Source organism: Nerophis ophidion, linkage group LG11 (genome assembly GCF_033978795.1).
Source record: "Nerophis ophidion isolate RoL-2023_Sa linkage group LG11, RoL_Noph_v1.0, whole genome shotgun sequence".
Classification (NCBI taxonomy): domain Eukaryota; kingdom Metazoa; phylum Chordata; class Actinopteri; order Syngnathiformes; family Syngnathidae; genus Nerophis; species Nerophis ophidion.
Genome location: NC_084621.1, coordinates 24,466,093 through 24,489,069, shown reverse-complemented (window position 1 = coordinate 24,489,069; position 22,977 = coordinate 24,466,093). Strand labels below are relative to the sequence as shown.

Genomic DNA, 22,977 nt, shown 5'->3' with positions numbered 1-22,977 from the left:
CCTAAATAGGTCAATCATTCATTACATTGTTTTTAATTCATTATTATGTTTTAGCCAATGACAAAGTTAAAAAAAAATAAAAATAGAAAATTCCACTAAAATTCTTAGGGATCTAAAAGGGTCCCACTCATAAGTGTTGAATAAAAATCACACATTTTTATTTTACTTAAGTCTCTACATAAGGGCCGAGACGTTATTTTGCGGCCCCCACCTTAATATGAAAGTTTAATGTTAGTGTGGCCCGCAAGTTTTATATGAATGGCGCTTGACAGCGTTGTGTTATTTGAGTCCAAAATGGCTCTTTCAACGTTCTGGGTTGCCTACCCCAGCATTAGTGGAAAAGCGGCAAGTGAGTGAAAGCGACATAGACGTTGCCACGGTGACAAGGGTTTTCTTACACTGTGACACCTGGTCAGTAACAACAGTCCCCGATAACCTGGACCAATTCGAATTGTTTTTTTTTTTATTGTTTAATTTGCATTGCCTCACACGATGAACACTACATACTATAGGATGCCGGATAACACTCCGGGAGCAGTCACTTTTTTGCACTCGCTATCCCGGTACTTTCCATGCTATTATCCGCCGACCGCCGTGTTGCTGTAGGGAGGGAAAGCGGAACGACACACATTGCGGAAATAACATTATTCTCCGTGCGTCGGCTAATTACAAATATATTCCATGCTGAGGATTTACAACAATTTTTTGAGAAAACCTTTTCTTGCGGCCCAGAAATCACCCAGACTCTGCATCCAGTGGCCCCCTGGTGAAGTGAGTTTGAGACCCCTGCTTTAGATCAACTTAAAGATCTAGAGATTTAAGGTATTTTTGGTTATTTTGTGATTTTTTTTATGGTCTTTTAGGCAAAGATTTTTTTTATATGGCTAAAACTAAATATGAAATATTTTTCATTCAAAATACTTGTTTTTGAGGTGAAGTAACATGTCAATAATTCCTAACATTGATTTTAAGTCCCTTTTTTTTTTTTTTTTGCGATAACAGCTTTAAGGGAAAAAAACAGCCTACATGACAGCTTTGTGTTAAGTTAAAATAGCTACCTTTTGTTATTATATTTCAATTGTTTTTTTTGCTCTTTTTTAAAAATACTATTTTTTGAATGTGGCCCGCTGTATTTTTTTTTTGTGTAGCAATTTTATTGGATTTGAGCGTACGCACATTTTTATGAGGAAATCTACACAACTCTTAATACATGAGGCCCCTGCCATTTATAAATGCACATTTCTCATGTGACTTGAGGGCCACCTTGTGGTTTCTTAAGATGATCATGCTGCCACCTGCAGGACACAAGATCTTACAGGAAGAAAGAGTTTTATTCCAAAAAAATGTACATTTGAGAATGATTTACTTACATGGGAATATAGATTAGCATTAAATAGCAAACTCGATGCAGTTTTTCATCACTGACATCGCTTTCTACTCTTTCTTCATCCTGCTTTAAAGTTTGACATGGAAGACAATCCCCTCACCATTTGAGCATTCTAATGTTTACTTTTGACTGCTGTGATTAAAACATACGTTGGGTTTAGCGTTAGGTGGTTGAGGCGTCGTGTGAAGGACTAACCAGGGGCGAGGAGGAGGGAGGGGGCGTGTCTAGTTGGCCGCTTGCGCTCGTCCTTCGGGGATGAGCGAGGTAAAGAAGCCGCTGATGAAGGAGCACGCGGTGGCGAGCAAGCTGGGCTCGGGGAGGACGAGGGTAGCCTGGGTCGGGTCCTCCTGTACGCCTTCCTCCGAGCTGTCTTCGTCTTCCGCGCCGTCGTCCATCAGACGCTCCTGGAGGACACAAACTCATGTATTTAAGCTTGCTGATGCACAAAAACTTTTAAATATCTCATTCTAATCTTCGATTGCTTGACAAGAGAAGAAAATATAAATTTCTGAATGGTTTAAAATGAATAAACTAAATAATTTAATGATTTTTTAGTATGAAAAACAAAATTCTTAATAAATAAGTGGTGAAATTATTTACTGATGGCATCAAAATTAGCTCAGTGTCTCAAACCAATTTTTTTTAAGTAATTGTTCATTTATCCACATGACATGTTTTGTAGTATTGAACGTTATTTAAAAAAAATAATAATAATCTTATTCATCTCATAGCCGAACCATAAATTACTTAAGAGTAGAAAAATGGGACCCATTACTTCCCTGCTTGGCACTCAGCATCAAGGGTTGGAATTGGTGGATAAATCACCAACAATGATTTCCGGGCGCGGCCCCCGCTGCTGCCTACTGCTCCTCTCTCACCTCCCAGGGGGTGAGCAAGGGGATAGGTCAAATGCAGAGGACAAATTTCACCACACCTAGTGTGTGTGACAATCATTGGTAATTTAAAGGCCTACTGAAATGAGATTTTCTTATTTAAACGGGGATAACAGGTCCATTGTCTGTGTCATACTTGATCATTTCACGATATTGCCATATTTTTGCTGAAAGGATTTAGTAGAGAACATCCACGATAAAGTTCGCAACTTTAGGTGCTAACACAAAAGCCCTGCCTCTACCGGAAGTCGCAGACGATGACATCACCCGTGTGATGGCTCCTTATATATTCACATTGTTTATAATGGACGCCTCCAAAAAAAAATGCTATTCGGACCGAGAAAACGACAATTTACCCATTAATTTGAGCGAGGATGAAAGATTCGTGTTTGAGGATATTGATAGCGACGGACTAGAACCAAACAAAACAAAAAACGGGATTGCAATCGCGTTGCATTGAGACGGATTCATATGTTTTTAGAGACATATACAAGGATAATTCTGGGACATCCCTTATCTTTCTATTGTGTTGCTAGTGTTTTAGTGAGTTTAACAGTACCTGATAGTCGGAAGTGTACGGTTCACGGCCGTGTGTTGACGCGCAGTGTCTCAGGGAAGTCGACGGCAGCTGTACGGGAGGCGCAAGCTCAGCTGATATACGGTAAGTGGCGACTTTTTAACCACAATTTTCTCACCGAAACCTGCTGGTTGACAAGTGGTCGGGAACCATGTCCGCTTTGATCCATAGGAAAGTTGCAACTCCGTGAATTTTAAACAAGGAATCACCGTGTGTTTGTGTGGCTGAAGGCTAAAGCTTACGAACTCCATCTTGCTACTTTGACTTCTCCAATATTAATTGAACAAATTGAAAAAGATTCAGCAAAACAGTTCTCCAAAATACTGTGTAATTATTCCGTTAAAGCAGACGACTTTTAGCTGTGTGTGTGCGTAGCGCTCATACTTCCTATAAAAACCTGTGATATCTAGCGTACACGTCATCATTACACAACGTTTTCAAGACACTCCCGGGAAATTTAAAATTGTAATTTAGTAAACTAAAAAGGCCGTATTGGCATGTGTGGCAATGTTAATATTTCATCATTGATATAGAAACTATCAGACTGTGTGGTGGGTAGTAGTGGGTTTCAGTAGGCCTTTAACTTTACTTTAGAAAAATTCCTGGTTTTCCCGAAATTCCAGGAATTTCTCTATCAAAAACTGTTACTACTCCAACATTTCTTGACCGATTTAAATAATTCCAACACAAAACCAACTTAATTGTAGCAACCATGCTTGTAAACGGGGTGCAGCACTCAATTCCCAGAGTCAATTTTGGTCAGACATATCCATCCTCTTCTTGCTGACACGACATCTTTTTTTCGTTTCCACCTGTTTTAGTTCTGAGAGACGACGATGACAGGTGGACAATCGCGCTGTGAAGTGAAGTGAATTATATTTATATAGCGCTTTTCTGTGGTGACTCAAAGCGCCTTACAAAGTGAAACCCAATATCTAAGTTACATTTAAACCAGTGTGGGTGGCACTGGGCGCGGGTGGGTAAATTGTCTTGCTCAAGGACAATACGGGAGGAACTTGGAAGGTAAAAGCAGGAATTGAACCTGCAACCCTCAAGTTGCTGACACAACCACTCTACCAAACGAGCTATGCCGCTGTCGTTTGCTCGAAAGACGAGACAGGAGCCCCTCCTACTGACTTGTGATTGAGCAGAACGTGCTGACCTCCAGCACAGGGCTACTTTCAATATGATTTGCGTGCTTATAAAAGGGGCGTGGCCTGGACGTAGTCTGCACTTTCGGTCACCATCCATCAATCCATTTTTTACCGCTTGTCCAGTTAGGTTCCAGCGACACCCCGCAACCCCTATCTCAGCTGCATTCGGGCGGAAGGTGGCGTACACCCTGGACAAGTCGCCACCTCATCGCAAGGCCGACTTTCGGTCTATTTTGAAGTAATTGCGATGGACAATTTAACATTCGCTGTTTCCAGATTTGAACGTAATGCCATTTTTTAGAATGAAATCCACCCAACTCGTATGACATGAGGCCCCAGTTCTACTTGTCATAACTTTACCATTTCCTGTATGTCCTGATGCCTTTGCGCTTCCTGCTGAGGAGCCGGAGCCTGTTCCGCACCGTGAAGGTTCTGGTCCTGCGGCCTGAAGGGAAACCAACCAGCCTGGTGCCTAAAAAAAAACAAAAAACAAACACTGAAGTGGTCGTTCTGACAAACATGGAAGATAAAAGACTCACAAGTAGACCAGCAGCATGGCGCCCACCGCCAGGACGAATCGGCTGAAGGAGGAGTAGAAGTAGACGATGCTGAGCAAGACACTGGCCCGGGACAGCGTGTACATCCAGTCCAGCCAGTCCCGGTTCAGCTCGTCGTCGTTTAGCACCGCCCCGCCCTGCGCGTTCATCTGGATGTTGGCGTTGGCCTGCGGCGGGTTCTCCGGCAGAGGGTTGGCAGCGACCGGGGCGGGTCCCAGCGGCGGCTGCACGGCCTCGTTGGGCAGCGGGGGCGGCGGCTGCACGGAGGGGGGCTGGGCGGCGGGGGGCTGGGTGGCCGCCACCGCTGCTTGACTGCGAAGGTTGAAGACCAAGGAGACGGATTTAGTTTGACTGACATAAATTGAACGTCGAAATCAGCGTAGGCTAAAAAAAATTACATCATGCCAAGGCCGTTTTGACTCTTTCCATTTTTCAAAACTAATAAAATATATACCCAGCAAGTACAAGACATTGATACAACATTGATTATACATACATGTCTTTCAAAACTGACTTGGAAACTAAGTTGCATAAAAGTCGTATTTGTAAATTCAGACAACGTTAATGTTTAACGTTGGATCCATGTTGTTGGTTGGGAAATGACCACATTTCAATGGTCAAAACAATGTCAGAACCCAACATTTATTAAATGTTGTGTATTTATGTTGAAGAATATTGGTTGGGAAGTGACCAAATTTCAATGGTCGAATCAACGTCAGAATCCAACATTTATTAAATGGTCTATGTTTATGTTGTAGAATATTGGTTGAGAAATGATCAAGTTTGAATGGTCAAATCAACGTCAGAACCCAACATTTATTAATTGTTGTGCATTTGTGTTGTAGAATTTTGGTTGGGAAGTGACCAGATTTCAATGGTCAAATCAACATCAGAACCCAACATTAATTGAACGTTGTCAAAAAGCTTGCTGCTTCAACGTTGTATTTGTGTTGTACAATATTGGTTAGGGAAGGACCAAATTTCAATAGCGGAATCAACGTCAGGACTCAACATTTATTAAATGTCGTGTATTTATGTTGTAGAATATTGGTTGGGAAGTAACCAAATTTCCATGGTCAAATCAACGTCGGACCCCAACATTGGTTGAAAATTGTCAAAAAGCATGTTGTTTCAACATTGTATTTGTGTTGTAGAATATTAGTTGGGAGATGATCAAATTTGAATGGTCGAATCAACGTCAGGACTCAACATGTTGTGTGTTTATGTTGTAGAACATTGGTTGGGAAATGATCAAGTTTGAATGGTCAAATCCACGTCAGAACCCAACATTGATAGCACGTTGTCAGAAAGCATGTTGTTTCAACATTGTATTTATTTTGTAGAATATTGGTTAGGCAATGACCAAATTTCAATGGTCAAATCAACGTCAGAACCCAACATTTATTAAATGTCGTGCATTTGTGTTGTGGAATATTGGTTGGGAAGTGACCAGATTTCAATGGTCAAATCAACATCAGAACACAACATTGATTGAACGTTGTCAAAAAGCATGTTTCTTCAACGTTGTATTTGTGTTGTACAATATTGGTTAGGGAAGGACCAAATTTGAATGGTGGAATCAACATCAGGACTCAACATTTATTAAATGTCGTGTATTTATGTTGTAGAATATTGGTTGGGAAGTGACCAAATTTCAATGGTCAAATCAACGTCGGACCCCAACATTGGTTGAAAATAGTCAAAAAGCATGTTGTTTCAACATTGTATTTGTGTTGTAGAATATTAGTTGGGAAATTACCAAATTTGAATGGTCGAATCAACATCAGGACCCAACATTTATTAAATGTTGTGTATTTATGCTGTAGAATATTGGTTGGGAAGTGACCAAATTTCAATGGTCAAATCAACATCAGAACCCAACATTGGTTGAACATTGTCAAAAAGCATGTTGTTTCAACATTGTATTATTTTTGTGGAATATTGGTTAGGGAAGGACCAAATTTGAATGGTGGAATCAATGTCAGGACTCAACATTTACTAAATGTAGTGTATTTATGTTGTAGAATATTGGTTGTGAAGTGACCAAATTTCAATGGTCAAATCAACGCTGGACCCCAACATTGGTTGAAAATTGTCAAAAAGCATGTTGTTTCAATATTGTATTTGTGTTGTAGAATATTAGTTGGGAAATTACCAAATTACAATGGTCGAATCAACATCAGGACCCAACATTTATTAAATGTTGTGTATTTATGTTGTAGAATATTGGTTGGGAAGTGACCAAATTTCAATGGTTGAATCAACGTCAGACCTCAACATTTATTAAATGTTGTATGTTTATGTTGTAGAATATAGGTTGGGAAATGATCAAGTTTGAATGGTCGAATCAATGTCAGGACTCAACATTTATTAAATGTTGTGTGTTTATGTTGTAGAATATTGGTTGGGAAATGATCAAGTTTGAATGGTCAAATCAACGTCAGAACCCAACATTGATTGAACGTTGTCAAAAAGCATGTTGTTTCAACATTGTATTTATTCTGTAGAATATTGGTTAGGAAATGACCAAATTTCAATGGTCAAATCTACGTCAGAACCCAACATTTATTAAATGTCGTGCATTTGTGTTGTAGAATATTGGTTGGGAAGTGACCAGATTTCAATGGTCAAATCAACATCAGAACCCAACATTGATTGAACGTTGTCAAAAAGCTTGTTGCTTCAACGTTGTATTTGTGTTGTACAATATTGGTTAGGGAAGGACCGAATTTGAATGGTGGAATCGACGTCAGGACTCAACATTTATTAAATGTTGTGTATTTATGTCGTAGAATATTGGTCGGGAAGTGACCAAATTTCAATGGTCAAATCAACGTCGGACCCCAACATTGGTTGAAAATTGTCAAAAAGCATGTTGTTTCAACATTGTATTTGTGTTGTAGAAAATTAGTTGGGAAATTACCAAATTTGAATGGTCGAATCAAAGTCACAACCCAACATTTATTAAATGCTATGTGTTTATGTTGTAGAATATTGGTTGGGAAGTGACCAGATTTCAATGGTCAAATCAACGTCGGAACCCAACATTGATTGAATGTTGTCAAAAAGCATGTTGTTTCAACCTTGTATTGGTGTTGTAGAACAGTGGTTCTCAAATGGGAGTACGCGTACCCCTGAGGGTACTTGAAGGTATGCCAAGGGGTACGTGAGATTTTTCAAAAATATTCTGAAAATAGCAACAATTCAAAGATCCTTTATAAATATATCTATTGAATAATACTTCAACAAAATATGAATCTATGTTCATAAACTGTGAACAATGCAATATTCAGTGTTTACAGCTAAATTGTTTTGTGGACATGTTCCATAAATGTTGATGTTAAAGATTTCTTTTTTTGTGAAGAAATGTTTAGAATCAGGTTGATGAATCCAGATGGATCTCCATTACAATCCCCAAAGAGGGCACTTTAAGTTGATGATTACTTCTATGTGAAGAAATCTTTATTTATAATTAAATCACTTGTTTATGTTCAACAAGTGTTTAGTTATTTTTATCTTTTTTTCCAAATAGTTCAAGAAAGACAACTACAAATGAGCAATATTTTGCACTGTTATACAATTATATAAATCAGAAACTGATGACATAGTGCTGTATTTTACTTCTTTATCTCTTTTTTCTCAACCAAAAATTTTTTGCTCTGATTAGGGGGTACTAAAAAAATGTTCACAGGGGGTACATCACTGAAAAAAGGTTGAGAACCACTGTTGTAGAATATTGGTTGATTAAATTTTGTTAACACAATAAAGTGACTAGTGCACAATAACTATAAACAAAAACATTGTATTTGTGTTGTAGAATATTGGTAGGGAAAGGAACAAATTTGAATGGTCAAAGGAACGTCACAATCCAACATTGATTAAACGTAAAAAAACATTGTTCTTTCAACGTTGTATTGGTGTTGAGGAATATTGGTTGGAAAATAACTAAATTTGAATGGTCGAATCAACGTCAAAGCCCAACATTGATTAAACGTCGTCAAAAAGCATGTTGTTTCAACCTTGTATTGGTGTTGTAGAATATCGGTTAATTAAATTTTGTTAACACAATTAAGTGACTAGAGCACAATAACTATTAACAAAAACTACCTACTACTTTTGTATTCCATTGACTTACAGTTTAGCAAAAGAAATATGACCTAATATTGTCTGTTTATTTTCATAGCATTTGTGTCAAAATATATTTTACCACACATCAGCCTACCTGAACTGTGATCCTTTAGTTTCCGGAACTTAAAGTTCTGAAACTTTTGGTGCAAAAAAGGCCTTATGACACATTTTTATAAAGCTCATCTTATTAAATGTCAAATTTGCTAGTATTGTTGTAAATCAGAAAATGGTGGTATTGAATGCTACATACCATTTGTGTTAACACAGTAAAGTGACAGGTGCACAATAACTTAACAAATACGACCAATAGCTCCTATATTTTTGCCCTCAAAGCCTTCCTGTATCCAGAGACGTATTCCATGACTGTAAAAACACCAAAATATTTTGTGATTAAAGAAGAACAGGAAAACGATAGATATCGATCAGATTACTTTAGTGTTGTTTATACAGACACAACACTGGTTATCGATAGTGTCGACAACTGGATCGATCCACCTGTACTTTACATTGGAGCCTTCGTGGTAAGCTTCATGTGTCCTCCTGCTCGATGTGTGTGACATGCGTAGCTATTAATTTTCCTCTAGTCCTCCAGTGATAATGTACTTGGAAGAAACCTGGTTTATTTCCCGCTATGGTGGTGAGGTTTAGTATCTTAGAAGTGGCTTCTCAACGACACGTTTCAAAACATGCACACCCTCTCATGGAAATTGCCACGCACACAACTCCTGTGTAACAAGTAATGTGGAAATGTAATTGTGTCTTGCATTTTGAAGGAATGCTTCACGAGAGTACAATCTTTGTCATATTAACACTGTGGCACAGCTGCGGTAAAAATCGGCTGGGCTAGGCGGTTCATCAGCCGATCAGTTAAAAAAAGGCAAATATCGATCTACATCTCTATTTCTATTATGATGGGGGAGAGGGAGAGCAGGAAAAGGCTGTATCAGACCTGCAGGTGGAAAATGTTTTGCGGATTCCGCAAGTGTGCAATAACTGCTCAAGGGCTAGATTCACCATGATAATACCAAGAAGTAAAGGTGTCTGATAATATCGGACTACCGATATTATCGGCCGATAAATAATTTAAAATGTGATATTGGAAATTATCGGTATCGGTTTCAAATAGTAAAATCTATGAAATTTTAAAACGCCGCTGTACCACTCAGAGTGGCACACGGACGCAGGGAGAAGTACAGAGCGCCAATAAATCTTAAAGGCACTGCCTTTGCGTACCCGCCCAATCACATAATATCTACGGAGTTTCGCACACACAAGTGAATGCAACACATACAGGTCACACTGAGGGTGGCCGTATAAACAACTTTAACACTGTTACAAATATGCGCCACACTGTGAACCCACACCAAACAAGAATGACGAAACACATTTCGGGAGAACATCCGCACCGTAACACAACATGAACACAACATACTTGGTCAACAGCCTTACAGGTCACACTGAGGGTGGCTGCTTAAACAACTTTAACACTGTTACAAATATGCGTCACACTGTGAACCCACACCAAACAAGAATGACAAATCACATTTCGGGAGAACATCCGCACCGTAACACAACATGAACACAACAGAACAAATACCCAGAACCCCTTGCAGCACTAACTCTTCAGGGACGCTACAATATACACCCCCTGCTACCCCCTACCTCAACCTCCTCATGCTCTCTCAGGGAGAGCATGTCCCAAACTCCAAACTGCTGTTTTGAGGCATGTTAAAAAAAATGCACTTTGTGACTTCAATAATATATACGGCAGTGCCATGTTGGCATTTTTTTCCATAATTTGAGTTGATTTATTTTTGGAAAACCTTGTTACATTGTTTAATGCATCCAGCGGGGCATCACAACAAAATTAGGTTAAAAAAAAAGTGTTGATTCCACTACTGTATATATCGGTATCGGTTGATATCGGAATCGGTAGTTAAGAGTTGGACAATATCGGAATATCGGATATCATCAAAAAAGCCATTATTGGACATCTCTAATTATTACTACAAGTATTCTCATAATGTTGTTTTTATTAACTTATTAATGTAATATTTCTTATAGGGGCAGCATGGCGTAGTGGGTAGAGCGGCCGTGCCAGAGACCTGAGGGTTGCAGGTTCACTCCCCGCCTATTGACAACGATGTCGCTGCCGTTGTGTCCTTGGGCAGGACACTTCACCCTTTACCCCGGTACCGCTCACACTGGTGAATGAATGATGAATGAATGATAGGTGGTGGTCGGAGGGGCCCTAGGCGCACACTGGCAGCCACGCTTTTGTCAGTCTACCCCAGGGCAGCTGTGGCTACAAATGTAGCTTACCATCACCAGGTGTGAATGAATGATGGGTTCCGACTTCCCTGTGAGCGCTTAGAGTATCTAATAATAGAAAAGCACGATATAAATCTAATCCATTATTATTATTATTATTTAGATTTTATTTTTACATTTATTTGATCATGTTTTCTATTTTTAGATTGCTTTAGCTTTAGTTAATATCCGGTGTGAATGCCTCAAAGATGACGTTTTTCCCCAGAACCTCAGTGCCATTACATGTTTTGTTTTGGCTCTGATATTGTCAATAGTGTTACGTGTGCATGAATGTGTGCATGTGTTTGCTTCTATATTTCATGTTCAGCACTTTGTGTTTTTAACTCGCTTGTGTATGAAAAGTGCCATATATATAAAGTTTGATTGATTGACACTTACTACTGCATGTAGTAGTGTTGCGCGTACATCTGCTGCCACCACAACATCTGCATAGGCATGAACATCTGGCCGCCCTGCAAAGGCACCTGGACTCCGTCTGGCCTGGTGAGGAAGAAGATGAAAAAAGGTTGTTTTACTCAATATTACAGTATAACTGTCACACTCAATATGACAGTTATTTAAACATATATCAACATAACATAACTCTGAAAGATGGCTAATAATGCCTGAAATAATGCATCCTTGTGAGTTTTACTGGAAACATATGCTTTTTTAAGGCTTGCAAACACTAAAACTAGTTTTTTAATCAATATAACAGTAATGTGCTTAGAATCCTGAGATAATGCAAAAAAAGCAATAAAAATGTATTCAAACATAACTCCTAAACATAACGCCTGGAATGATCTATATTTGTGAGTTTTACTAGAACCATTTTTTTTTAAGGTTTGCAAATACAAAAGTTAGGTTTTACTCACTGACAGTACAGCTGTCACACTCAATATGACAGTTATTTAAACATAACTCCTAAACCACACATGCAAAATGGCTAATAATGCCTGGAGAAATCTATCTTTGTGAGTTTAACTAGAAAAAAGATATGTTGTAAGGTTTGAAACGACTAAAGTTAGTTTTTTTTTACTCAATATTACAGTGCAACTGTCTTAATAAATATGAACGTTATAGAAATATAACTCTAAAACCAAACATGCATTCTGTTTAAAAATGCCTCTAATGTTGTATCGATGTAAGTTTGACTAGAATCAGGTTTTTTGGTAAGGTTTGCAAATACAAACATTTTGTTTTGCTCTCTGACAGTAAAGCTGTCAAACTCAATATGACAGTTATTTAAACATAACTCCTAAACAACACATGCAAAATCGCTAATAATGCCTGGAGAAATGTGTCTTTGTGAGTTTTACCAGAAAAAAATATATTTTGTAAGGTTTACAAAGACACAAGTTAGTTTTTTTACTCAATATCACAGTATAACCGTCACACTAAATATGAAAGTTATAGAAACTTAACTCCTAAAGCAAACATACAATCTGTCTAAAAATGCCTGTAATGTTGTATCTTTGTGAGTTTTACTAGAATCAGGTGTTTTGGTAAGGTTTGCAAATACAAAAATTAGGTTTTACTCACTATGACAGTATAGCTGTCACACTCAATATGACAGTTATTTGAACTTAACTCCTAAACCACACATGCAAATTGGCTAATAATGGCTGGAGAAATCTATCTTTGTGAGTTAAGCTACAAACCCCGTTTCCATATGAGTTGGGAAACTATGTTAGATGTAAATATAAACGGAATACAATGATTTGCTAATCATTTTCAACCCATATTCAGTTGAATATGCTACACTGACAACATATTTTGTTTGCAAATAATCATTAACTTTAGAGTTTGATGCCAGCAACACATGACAAAGAAGTTGGGAAAGATGGCAATAAATACTGATAAAGTAGAGGAATGCTCATCAAACCTTTATTGGGAACATCCCACAGGTGTGCAGGCTAATTGGGAACAGGTGGGTGTCATGATTGGGTATAAAAACAGCTTCCCAAAAACTGTTCAGTCTTTCACAAGAAAGGATGGGGCAAGGTACACCGCTTTGTCCACAACAGCGTGAGCAAATAGTCAAACAGTTTAAGAACAACGTTTCTCAAAGTGCAATTGCAAGAAATTTAGGGATTTCAACATCTACCGTCCATAATATCATCAAAAGGTTCAGAGAATCTGGAGAAATCACTCCACGTAAGCGGCATGGCCGGAAACCAACATTGATCGACCGTGACCTTCGATCCCTCAGACGGCACTGTATTAAAGGCCTACTGAAACCCACTACTACCGACCACGCAGTCTTATATTTTATATATCAACAATGAAATATTAACATTGCAACACATGCCAATACGGCCTTTTTAGTTTACTAAATTGCAATTTTAAATTTCCCGCAAAGTGTCGTGTTGAAAACGTCGCGGTATGATGACTCGTATAATGACGCGTGCGTTTAACGTCTCGGGTTGTAGTGGACATTATTTTCCAGTCCGATCCAAGCTATAAGTAGTCTGCTTTAATCGCATAAATAAACAGTATTCTGGATATCTGTGTTGCTGAATCTTTTGCATTTTGTTCAATTAATAATGGAGAAGTCAAAGTAGAAAGATGGAGGTGGGAATCTTATAGCCTTTAGCCACACAAACAGAGTCGGTGTTTCCTTGTTTAAAATTCCCGAAGATGAGGCTTTACTATGAATCAGAGCGGTCATGGATCCCGACCTAATGTCAACCGGCAGTTTTCAGTGAGAAAATTGTGGTAATAAGTCAGCTCTTACCGGAGACATCAGCGGAGCTTCCGTCTTGCTGTAGCTGCGTGACTTCCCTCAGAGACTCTGGCGTCAACACACCCGTGGCCACACCCCTCCACTTTTCAGGTACTTTATAATTTCACTAAAAGACTAGCAACACAATAGGCAGATAAGGGATTTTCCAGAATTATCCTGGTAAATGTGTCTAACAGCATCTGAATCGCTATAACTGCCCTCGCCTTTTTTTCTTCTTCTAGTCCTTCACTCTGAATTTCCTCATCCACAAATCTTTCATCCTCGCTCAAATTAATGGGGAAATTGTCGCTTTCTCGGTCTGAATAGCTCTCGCTGCTGCTGGCTACGATTGTAAACAATGTGAGGATGTGAGGAGCCCTACAACCCGTGACGTCACGCGCACATCGTCTGCTACTTCCGGTAAAGGCAAAGCTTTTTTATTAGCGACCAAAAGTTGCAAACTTTATCGTCGATGTTCTCTACTAAATCCTTTCAGCAAAAAATATGGCAATATCGCGAAATGATCAAGTATGACACAAAGAATGGACCTGCTATCCCCGTTTAAGTAAGAAAATCTCATTTCAGTAGGCCTTTAAAAAACAACATCAATCTCTAAAGGATAACACCACATAGGCTCAGGAAAACTTCAGAAAACCACTGTCACTAAATACAGTTCATCGCTAGATCTGTTAGTGCAAGTTAAAGCTCTACAATGCAAAGCGAAAGCCCTTTATCAACAACACCCAAAAACGCCACCAGCTTCGCGGGGCCTCAGCTCATCTAAGATGGACAGATGCAAAGTGTAAAAGTGTTCTGTGGTCTGACGAGTCCACATTTCAATTTTTGGGGGGAAACTGTGGACGTTGTGTCCTCCAGATCAAAGAGGAAAAGAACCATCCGGATTGTTCTAGGCGCAAATTTTGTAAAGCCAGCATGTGTGATGGTATGGGGGTGTATTAGTGGCCGAGGCATGGGTAACTTACACATCTGTGAAGGCACCATTAATGCTGAAAGGTACATACAGATTTTGGAGCAACATATGTTGCCGTCCAAGCAACGTTATCATTGACGCCCCTGCTTATTTCAGCAAAAAAAATGCCAAGCTACGTGTTACTACAGTGTGGCTTCGTAGTAAAAGAGTGCGGGTACCTGGCCTCCCTGCAGTCCAGACCTGTCTCCCATCGAAAAAGTGTGGCGCATTATGAAGTATAAAATACGACAGTGGAGACCCCGGACTGTTGAACGACTGAAGCTGTACATAAAACAAGAATGGGAAATAATTCCACTTTCAAAGCTTCAACAATTAGTTTACTCAGTTCCCAAAAATTTGAGTGTTGTTAAAAGAAAAGGTGATGTAACACAGTGGTGAACATGCCCTTTCCCAACTACTTTGGCATGTGTTGCAGCAATGAAATTTTAAGTTAATTATTATTTGCAAAAAAAAATGAAGTTTATGAGTTTGAACATCAAATATGTTGTCTTTGTAGTGCATTCAACTGAATATGGGTTGAAAAGGATTTGCAAATCATTGTATTCCGTTTATATTTACATCTAACACAATTTCACAACTCATATGGAAACGGAGTTTGTAGAAAAAAGATATGTTTTTTACGAGAAAAAACATTTTGTAGGGTTTGCAAAGACACAAGTTTGTTTTTGTACTCAATATGACAGCATAACTGTCATACGAAATATGACAGTATATCACAGGTTTGTCTCTGTGCGATATAGAAAATGACTATATCGTGAAACTCGAGTATGCGTTCTCATGCAGTTGTTTTTAGCTTCGGGCATTACACTACAGGCTTTTCTCACTCTTTCTTATCTCTCCTTGTCACTGAGACATAAAACTAGCGCACCTTCTTACATACGTCACATAATGTCATGTATGTATTTTGGTTTCATCTGACCACATGACATTCTCCCAATCCTCTGCTGTATCATCCATGTATCCATTTTGGTATAAACTCAACTCGTCGTGTTTGGAGGAAGAAGAATACTGAGTTGCATCCCAAGAACACCAGACCTACTGTGAAGCATGGGGGTGGAAACATCATGCTTTGGGGCTGTTTTTCTGCTAAGGGGACAGGACGATTGATCCGTGTTAAGGAAAGAATGAATGGGGCCATGTGTCGTGAGATTTTGAGCCAAAACCATCCATCAGTGAGAGCTTTGAATGGTTGACCAAATACTTATTTTCCACCATAATTTACAAATAAATTCTTTAAAATTTCTACAACATGAATTCCTGAATTTTTTTTTCACATTCTGTCTCTCACAGTTGAAGTGTACCTATGATGAAAATTACAGACCTCTGTCATCATTTTAAGTGGGAGAACTTGCACAACCGGCGGCTGACTAAATACTTTTTTGCCCCACTGTATGTGAGTTTTACTAGAATCAAGTGTTTTGGTAAGGTTTGCAAATACAAAAATGAGGTTTTACTCACTATGACAGTATACTGTCACACTCAATATGACAGTTATTTATCACACTGTTGTTCTTAACTCGCTTGCTCACCACTGAGGGGCGCCGGCGGGCATCTGAGGAGGATTCAACGGGGACGATCCGCCGCCGCGATGCCTGAGCCCGCCATGCCCCCCTGGACCGGAGGATGAGGAAGACGGCGGACTGTCAGAATGCGAGGCAGCAGCGGATGATGCGCTTGCGGTTTCTGAACTCTTTAATCAGGACGAAAACAAGAGACTTTGATGAGTGTCACGTGCACGCAGAAGGGAAGCGACGGCGACACTTACGCCGACGTCCACGGTGTTGACTGTGGAGGTCCTCTGAGGGGCAGGCGACCCCGGCGGGGTGTGAGAGCTACACACTAGATGTAGCATGTGGTACTCATCCTGCTGCTGGGCCACAGGGACAGAAAGAGGAAACAAAAAGGGGCTTTCAGGGCTTACATACAACTCCAGTCTATGGGCTTGGGTCAGGCTAAGCCAATCAAAAAATATCACAAAAGCCACATTTTTTATATTAATTAAAAAAAAAGCCTTCACTGAAACGTTCAATAAGTAAATACATCTGAAATAAAAAAAATTCAAAATTTAATCCAAGACATTTTTCTCCTGATCCTTATTTTAGATAGGTCATACAAAAAATAGCAATACAGTGATACAGTTTTTAGGCGTTTGGGTCCCGGACTTGTACCTGTCGGAGCACATCTCCTAGCTGGAGGTGGTCCTGCAGGAGCTTTCCCGAGTACACCAGGCGCTGGTCCTTGAAGCGCTGCAACACACACATCATTTTTTTTCCCTCACCTGCTACATGGGTTTATAGTCCTGGTAGAAAACTTACGAAAGGACTTACAGGTTTGCTGGGGTACACATCGGAAATGTGCCTCTTCAGCTTCTCCACGGTCCAGCTGAGGAAGCAGGTGATGGTCTGGTCCTGGTACTTCTGGTTGGGGGACTTGATGACCAGGATGACAGGGCTATCTGCCGCCCCTGGCTCCATCTCACCTGAGGAGGAACCTCCTTCAAATCCTTTCCATGCCGCCTCGCAACCTGAACAAGCGCTGCTGTACACGGGATGAGGGGGGACGGTTTCCCTTCTAAAGGAGCCTCATCTGTTGGTGAGGACTTCCTTTAGTGGGGATTTCTGGCGAAAAAAGAAGAGATGGAAGCTATTAAATACTCACTGGACACTTTATTTGTGAATTAGATTGTGCAAAAAATGAACAATGCTTGATTGTGTGAATGCTCCAAAGCATTCACACATATGGTTTTCTACAACAAAATTCATGTAAGTATTATTTTTCTTCTTCTACAAATATTGGCGCGCTATACCTTCCGCATTTTTCACCCGATTCAAACTGTTCCAAGTTCAACCTGTTCAGCCTAAGTACGAATGGCGGGCTTTCCCTTGACAAATTCCTAAAATTCCCAAAATTTCCAGAATTATAGGTTTTCTGGGACATTTCCCACATTCAAAATGAATTGGCCATTTTTCAAACTTCCACCATTTCCACATTTTTCAACCTATTCAAACCATTCCACCTTCATTCAACCTATTCCACCATTCTGGTCATTCAAAATTCAATTTTTCCAAGTTGAAATTTTTTTCCAGGATTTTCCATAATTCCCGCTTTTTTGAATTCCTGTCCCCCCTTTTTTCCTGAAAACTACTCCTTCCTCATTTTTCAACGCATTTCAGCCGTTCTACCGTCAAAACATTCCTCTTAAGCAGAACAAAAAACCAAGTTGTGTTTGAACTGGAAAAATTCCCAGTTTTCCCAAAATTCCAGGAATTCCGTAATACCATTTCTTAATTCAACAGGTTACTACTTCAACATTTCTCTACCTTTTTGAAAAATTCCAACACCAACCATTTCAACTCATTCAGACCATTCAAGTTTTTTTTTTACCATTTTCAAAAAAATTCCCGCTTTTCCCGAAATTCACAATTTTTGCTGAAATTCCCATTGAAGGGACATTCTTCAAAGTTTCACAATTACCACATTTTTCATCTGATTCACACCGGTCCAACTTTAAACTGTTCAGCCTATTCAGGATTCGCGGGCTTTCTCTTGAAAAATTCCAAAAAGTCACAGATTTCCCAGAATTCCAGGTTTTCTGGGATATTTTTCCCATTCAAAATGAATTTGCCATTTTTCAAACTTCCACCATTTCCACATTTTTCAACCTATTCAAACCCTTTTACCTTCAACCTATTACACCATTCTGGTAATTCAAAATTAAATTTTCCTAAGTGGAAAAATTTTTCCAGGATTTTCGAGACTTCCTGCTTTTTCAAAGACCAATGTCCACCCTTTTTTCCTGATGACTAGGCCTTCCACATTTTTCAACACATTTCAACCGTTCCAGAATCAAAAAATTCCTCCTAATCAGAACAAAAAATAAAGTTAAGTTTGAACTGAAAAAATTTCCATTTTTTCAGAAATTCCATAATACCATTACTTAATTCAACATGTTGCTACTTCAACATTTCTCTACCTTTTTGAAAAATTCCAACACCAACCATTTCAACTCATTCAAGTTTTTTTGGGTTTTTTTACCATTTTCCCAAAAACTCCCGCTTTTCCCAAAATTCCCAATTTTTTGCTGAAATTCCCATTTAAATCAATGGGACATTCGTCAAAGTTCCACAACTTCCACATTTTTCATTTGATTCAAACTGTTCCAACTTCAAAATATTCAGCCTGTTCAGGAATTGTGTGCACTGAATCAATAATTAAAAAAAAAAAAATTCCGGAACTTCCCTTAATTCCTTTTTATTTTTTTTGCATTTTCCCCATTCAAAACGAATTGGCCATTTTTCAAACTTCCACAATTCCAACATTCTTCAACCCATTCCACCTTTAAACAATTCCACCATTCAAACTACCATTTTTCCACATTCAAAAAATTTCCAGGAATTCACGTTTTTTAGTAACCTATTTCCAGCCTTAAGTTCGACTACTCCTTTCACATTTTTTCAACCCATCGCAACCCTTCCACCATCAAAACACTCATATTTATGACAAAAAACACTTTGGTAAAGGAACTAGAACAAATCCTAGTTTTCCGGAAATTCCAGAAATTTCTCTATAAAAAACTGTTACAACGTCAACATTTCTTGACAGATTAAAACAATTCCAACACCAACCAATTCAGCTCATTAAGGACATCCATGGTCCAAATAATTTTCCCCCAAAATTCTGCTTTTCCCAAAATTCCAGGAAGTTCCCATTGAAATGAATGGGACATTTTTCCAAGTACAATTCCCACGTTTTTCATCTGATTCAAACTGTTCCAACTTCAAAATATTCAGCCTGTTTGGGAATTGTGTGGCCGAATTCAACAATTCTAAAAGAAAAAAATCCCCGATTTCCAATGATTCCTTTTTTTGTTGTTGCATTTTCCCCATTCAAAACAAATTGGCCATTTTTCAAACATCCTCAATTCCCACATTCTTCAACCCATTCAAACCATTCCAACTTCCTTCACTCTCACTATCCTCATCCACGCTCAAATTAATGGGGATATTGTCGGTTTCTCGGTCCGAATCGCTGTAGCTGCTGGTGTCCATGATTGTAAGCAATGTGAGGATATGAGGAGCCCTACAACACGTGAAGTCACGCGCACACCGTCTGCTACTTCTGGTAAAGGCATGGCTTTTTTATTAGCGACCAAAAAGTGGGAACTTTATTGTCGATGTTCTCTACTAAATCCTTTCAGCAAAAATATGGCAATATCGCGAAATGATCAAGTATGACACATTGAATGGACCTGCTATCCCCATTTAAATAAGAAAATCTCATTTCAGTAGGCCTTTAAAGGCCTACTGAAACCCACTACTACCGACCACGCAGTCTGATAGTTTATATATTAATGATGAAATCTTAACATTGCAACACATGCCAATACGGCCCTTTTAGTTTACTAAATTGCAATTTTAAATTTTGCACAAATTATCCTGCTGAAAATGTTGCGGTATGATGACGCGTGCGTGTGACGTCACGGGTTGTAGCGGACATTTTTGTCAAGCACCAATCCCAGCTATAAGTAGTCTGCTTTAATCGCATAATTCCACAGTATTCTGGACATCTGTGATGCTGAATCTTTTGCAATTTGTTCAATTAGTAATGGAGAGGTCAAAGAAGAAAGATGTAGGTGGGAAGCGGTGTATTACGGCCGCCTTTAGCAACACAAACACAGCCGGTGTTTCCTTGTTTACATTCCCGAAAGATGACGGTGAAGTTTTACTATGGAACAGAGCGGATATGCGAACATGGTTCCCTACCACATATCAACCGGCAGGTTTCGGTGAGAAAATTGTGGTAATAAGTCGGCTGTTACCGTAGTCATGAGTGGAGCTTGCGTCCTCCTGCAGCTGCGGACTATTACCTCCTCCCACCGGAGAAACTGGCCGTCACCACACCCGTGGCCACACCCCTCTGACTTTCAGGTACCATATAATCTCACTAAAACACTAGTAACGCAATAAACAGATAAGGGATTTTCCAGAATTATCCTAGTAAATGTGTCTAATTACATCTGAATCGCTCCCACTGTCCTCACTCTTTTTTTTTTCTAGTCCTTCACTCTCACTTTCCTCATTCACGAATCTTTCATCCTCGCTCAAATTAATGGTGAAATCGTCGCTTTCTTGGTCTGAACCGCTCTCGCTGCTTGTGGCCATGATTGTAAACAATGTTTATATGTGAGAAGCTCCACAACCCGTGACGTCACGCGCACATCGTCTGCTACCTCAGGTAAAGGCAAGGCTTTTTATTAGCGACTAAAAGTTGCAAACTTTATCGTCGATGTTCTCTACTAAATCCTTTCAGCAAAAATATGTCAATATCGCGAAATGATCAAGTATGACACATAGAATGGACCTGTTATCCCTGTTTGAATAAGAAAATCTAATTTCAGTAGGCCTTTAAGAGTTGGACAATATCGGAATATCACACGCAACAGTTCACACGCAATTCCTTCAGTAAATGCGTCTTCTAGTATTCTTGTTGATCTTTAGCTATATTTCAAAATAGATTGACATGGACTACACTCTACATAAAGCTTTTAAAAAAATAATTACCGTCCACTCTATGAACCTGTATATACTATATTTCCTTGAATTACCGCAGGGTATATAGTATGCGCCTGCCTTGAATTACCGCCTGGTCAAACTCGTGATGTCACGAGTGACACTTCCCCTGTCATCATTTTCAAACTTGAGGAGGCTGATTTCAATACCGGTAATTTGAAATCGCATAAAGGGAAGAAGATTAAGAGCTACTCAGTAGGATGCAAGGTCCAAGCTTACATCACACTCATTTTTTTTACTGCATGCCTTTGGTAAGTGCGGAGTGAGAAGAGGTTTTAAAATAATTAGCGCATGCTTACTTTTACCGCATGCCTTTGGTAAGCACAGGAGTGAAAAGAGGTTTTAAATAAATTAGCGCCCTGGCGGCAATTCAAGGAAATACGGTATATTAAATTTGCGAAACTTGTTTTTGTTGTGACCGAAACTACAAACAGTCACCACATTTTGACGTGAAAAGATTAAATTACAATAAGCCGTTTCGATATGCAGACTATTCAACATTTGTAGTGTTTGTGAGTGACAAAGTTCAACAGCTGTCATGTTTACCAGCGTTAGTCTAGTGGCTACGGCTAGCTCGGCGAGCTTAGCGGCTAACGTTAGCCCGGCCCGCTCCTACGAGGCCGCTATCACTTTCGCTTTGACGACACGTCCCCGGCTTTAATCCGCGCTGTCACCAAAGCCGCGTCCACCTTTATACCTGTTCCAAATAGTGGCACACGTCGTCTGGTCTTCGTCGCCTTCTCGGGCCCTTTTGCTTGTTATTGTTGTAATCACGGAAGCGGAAATGACGTCATGTTGAGGTTATCAGCTGACACGAGGCACGCAGCGATGACAGATGAGGAAATGACGGACTGGCGTATCAGAACTTGTATCAAAAACTTTACAATATTTTTCTTAAAATACACACACATTTGACTTTGTATATATCAATTGACATTGTACAGTGTAAAACAACTTATCAGATGTATTCGTTATTATTGCATTATCTGGGAAGCGGAAGTGACGTCATGGTGGTTTATCAGCTGACACGAAGCACGCTGAGATGCATATAGCTTTGCACTTAGTTTATTATTAGGGCTGCGAATCTTTGGGTGTCCCACGATTCGATTCAATATTGATTCTTGGGGTTGCGATTCGAATATATATCGATTTTTTCGATTCAAAAACGATTTTTTTCCGATTCAAAACAATTCTGTATTCATTCAATACATAGAATTTGAGCAGGATCTACTCCAGTGTGCTGACATGCTAGCAGAGTAGTAGATTTTTTTTTTAAAAGCTTTTATAATTATAAAAGGACTATGTTTTATTAACTGATTGCTTTAATATACATTTGTTTTAGCTATTAAAAGCCTACTGAAATGAGATTTTCTTATTTAGATGGGGATAGCAGGTCGATTCTATATGTCATACTTGATCATATCACGATATTGCCATATTTTTGCTGAAAGGATTTAGAAGAAAACATCGACGATAAGGTTCGCAACTTTTGGTCGCTAATAGAAAAGCCCTACCTGTACCAGAAGTATGTGCGCGTGACATCACGAGTTGCAGGGCTCCACACATATTCACATTGTTTTTAATGGCAGCAGTAAGAGCAGTTCGGACCGAGAAAGCGACAATTTCCCCATTAATTTAAGCGAGGATGAAAGATTTGTGAATCAGGATAATGATAATGAAGGACTA

At 39.3% G+C, this 22,977-nt stretch overlaps 1 protein-coding gene across 2 annotated transcripts; it reads right to left on the bottom strand.

Annotated features, from left to right (window-relative positions):
• Positions 1-1,312: 1,312 nt before the first annotated feature.
• Positions 1,313-22,139, bottom strand: herpud2 (HERPUD family member 2). Of its 2 annotated transcripts, none has more exons than XM_061915452.1 (9): positions 21,989-22,139; positions 17,050-17,340; positions 16,891-16,968; positions 16,488-16,592; positions 16,252-16,412; positions 11,406-11,507; positions 4,551-4,880; positions 4,372-4,483; positions 1,313-1,791 (listed from the first exon to the last, which is right to left on the bottom strand). In XM_061915452.1, exons 2-9 carry the CDS (start codon positions 17,194-17,196, stop codon positions 1,612-1,614), a joined length of 1,215 nt encoding a protein of 404 aa, XP_061771436.1. In that variant the 5' UTR covers positions 17,197-17,340; positions 21,989-22,139; the 3' UTR covers positions 1,313-1,611. The 2 variants fall into 2 exon arrangements, with proteins under 2 accessions (XP_061771436.1, XP_061771437.1); XM_061915453.1 differs by having other exon boundaries at positions 16,488-16,589.
• Between the last annotated feature and the right edge of the window lie 838 nt (positions 22,140-22,977).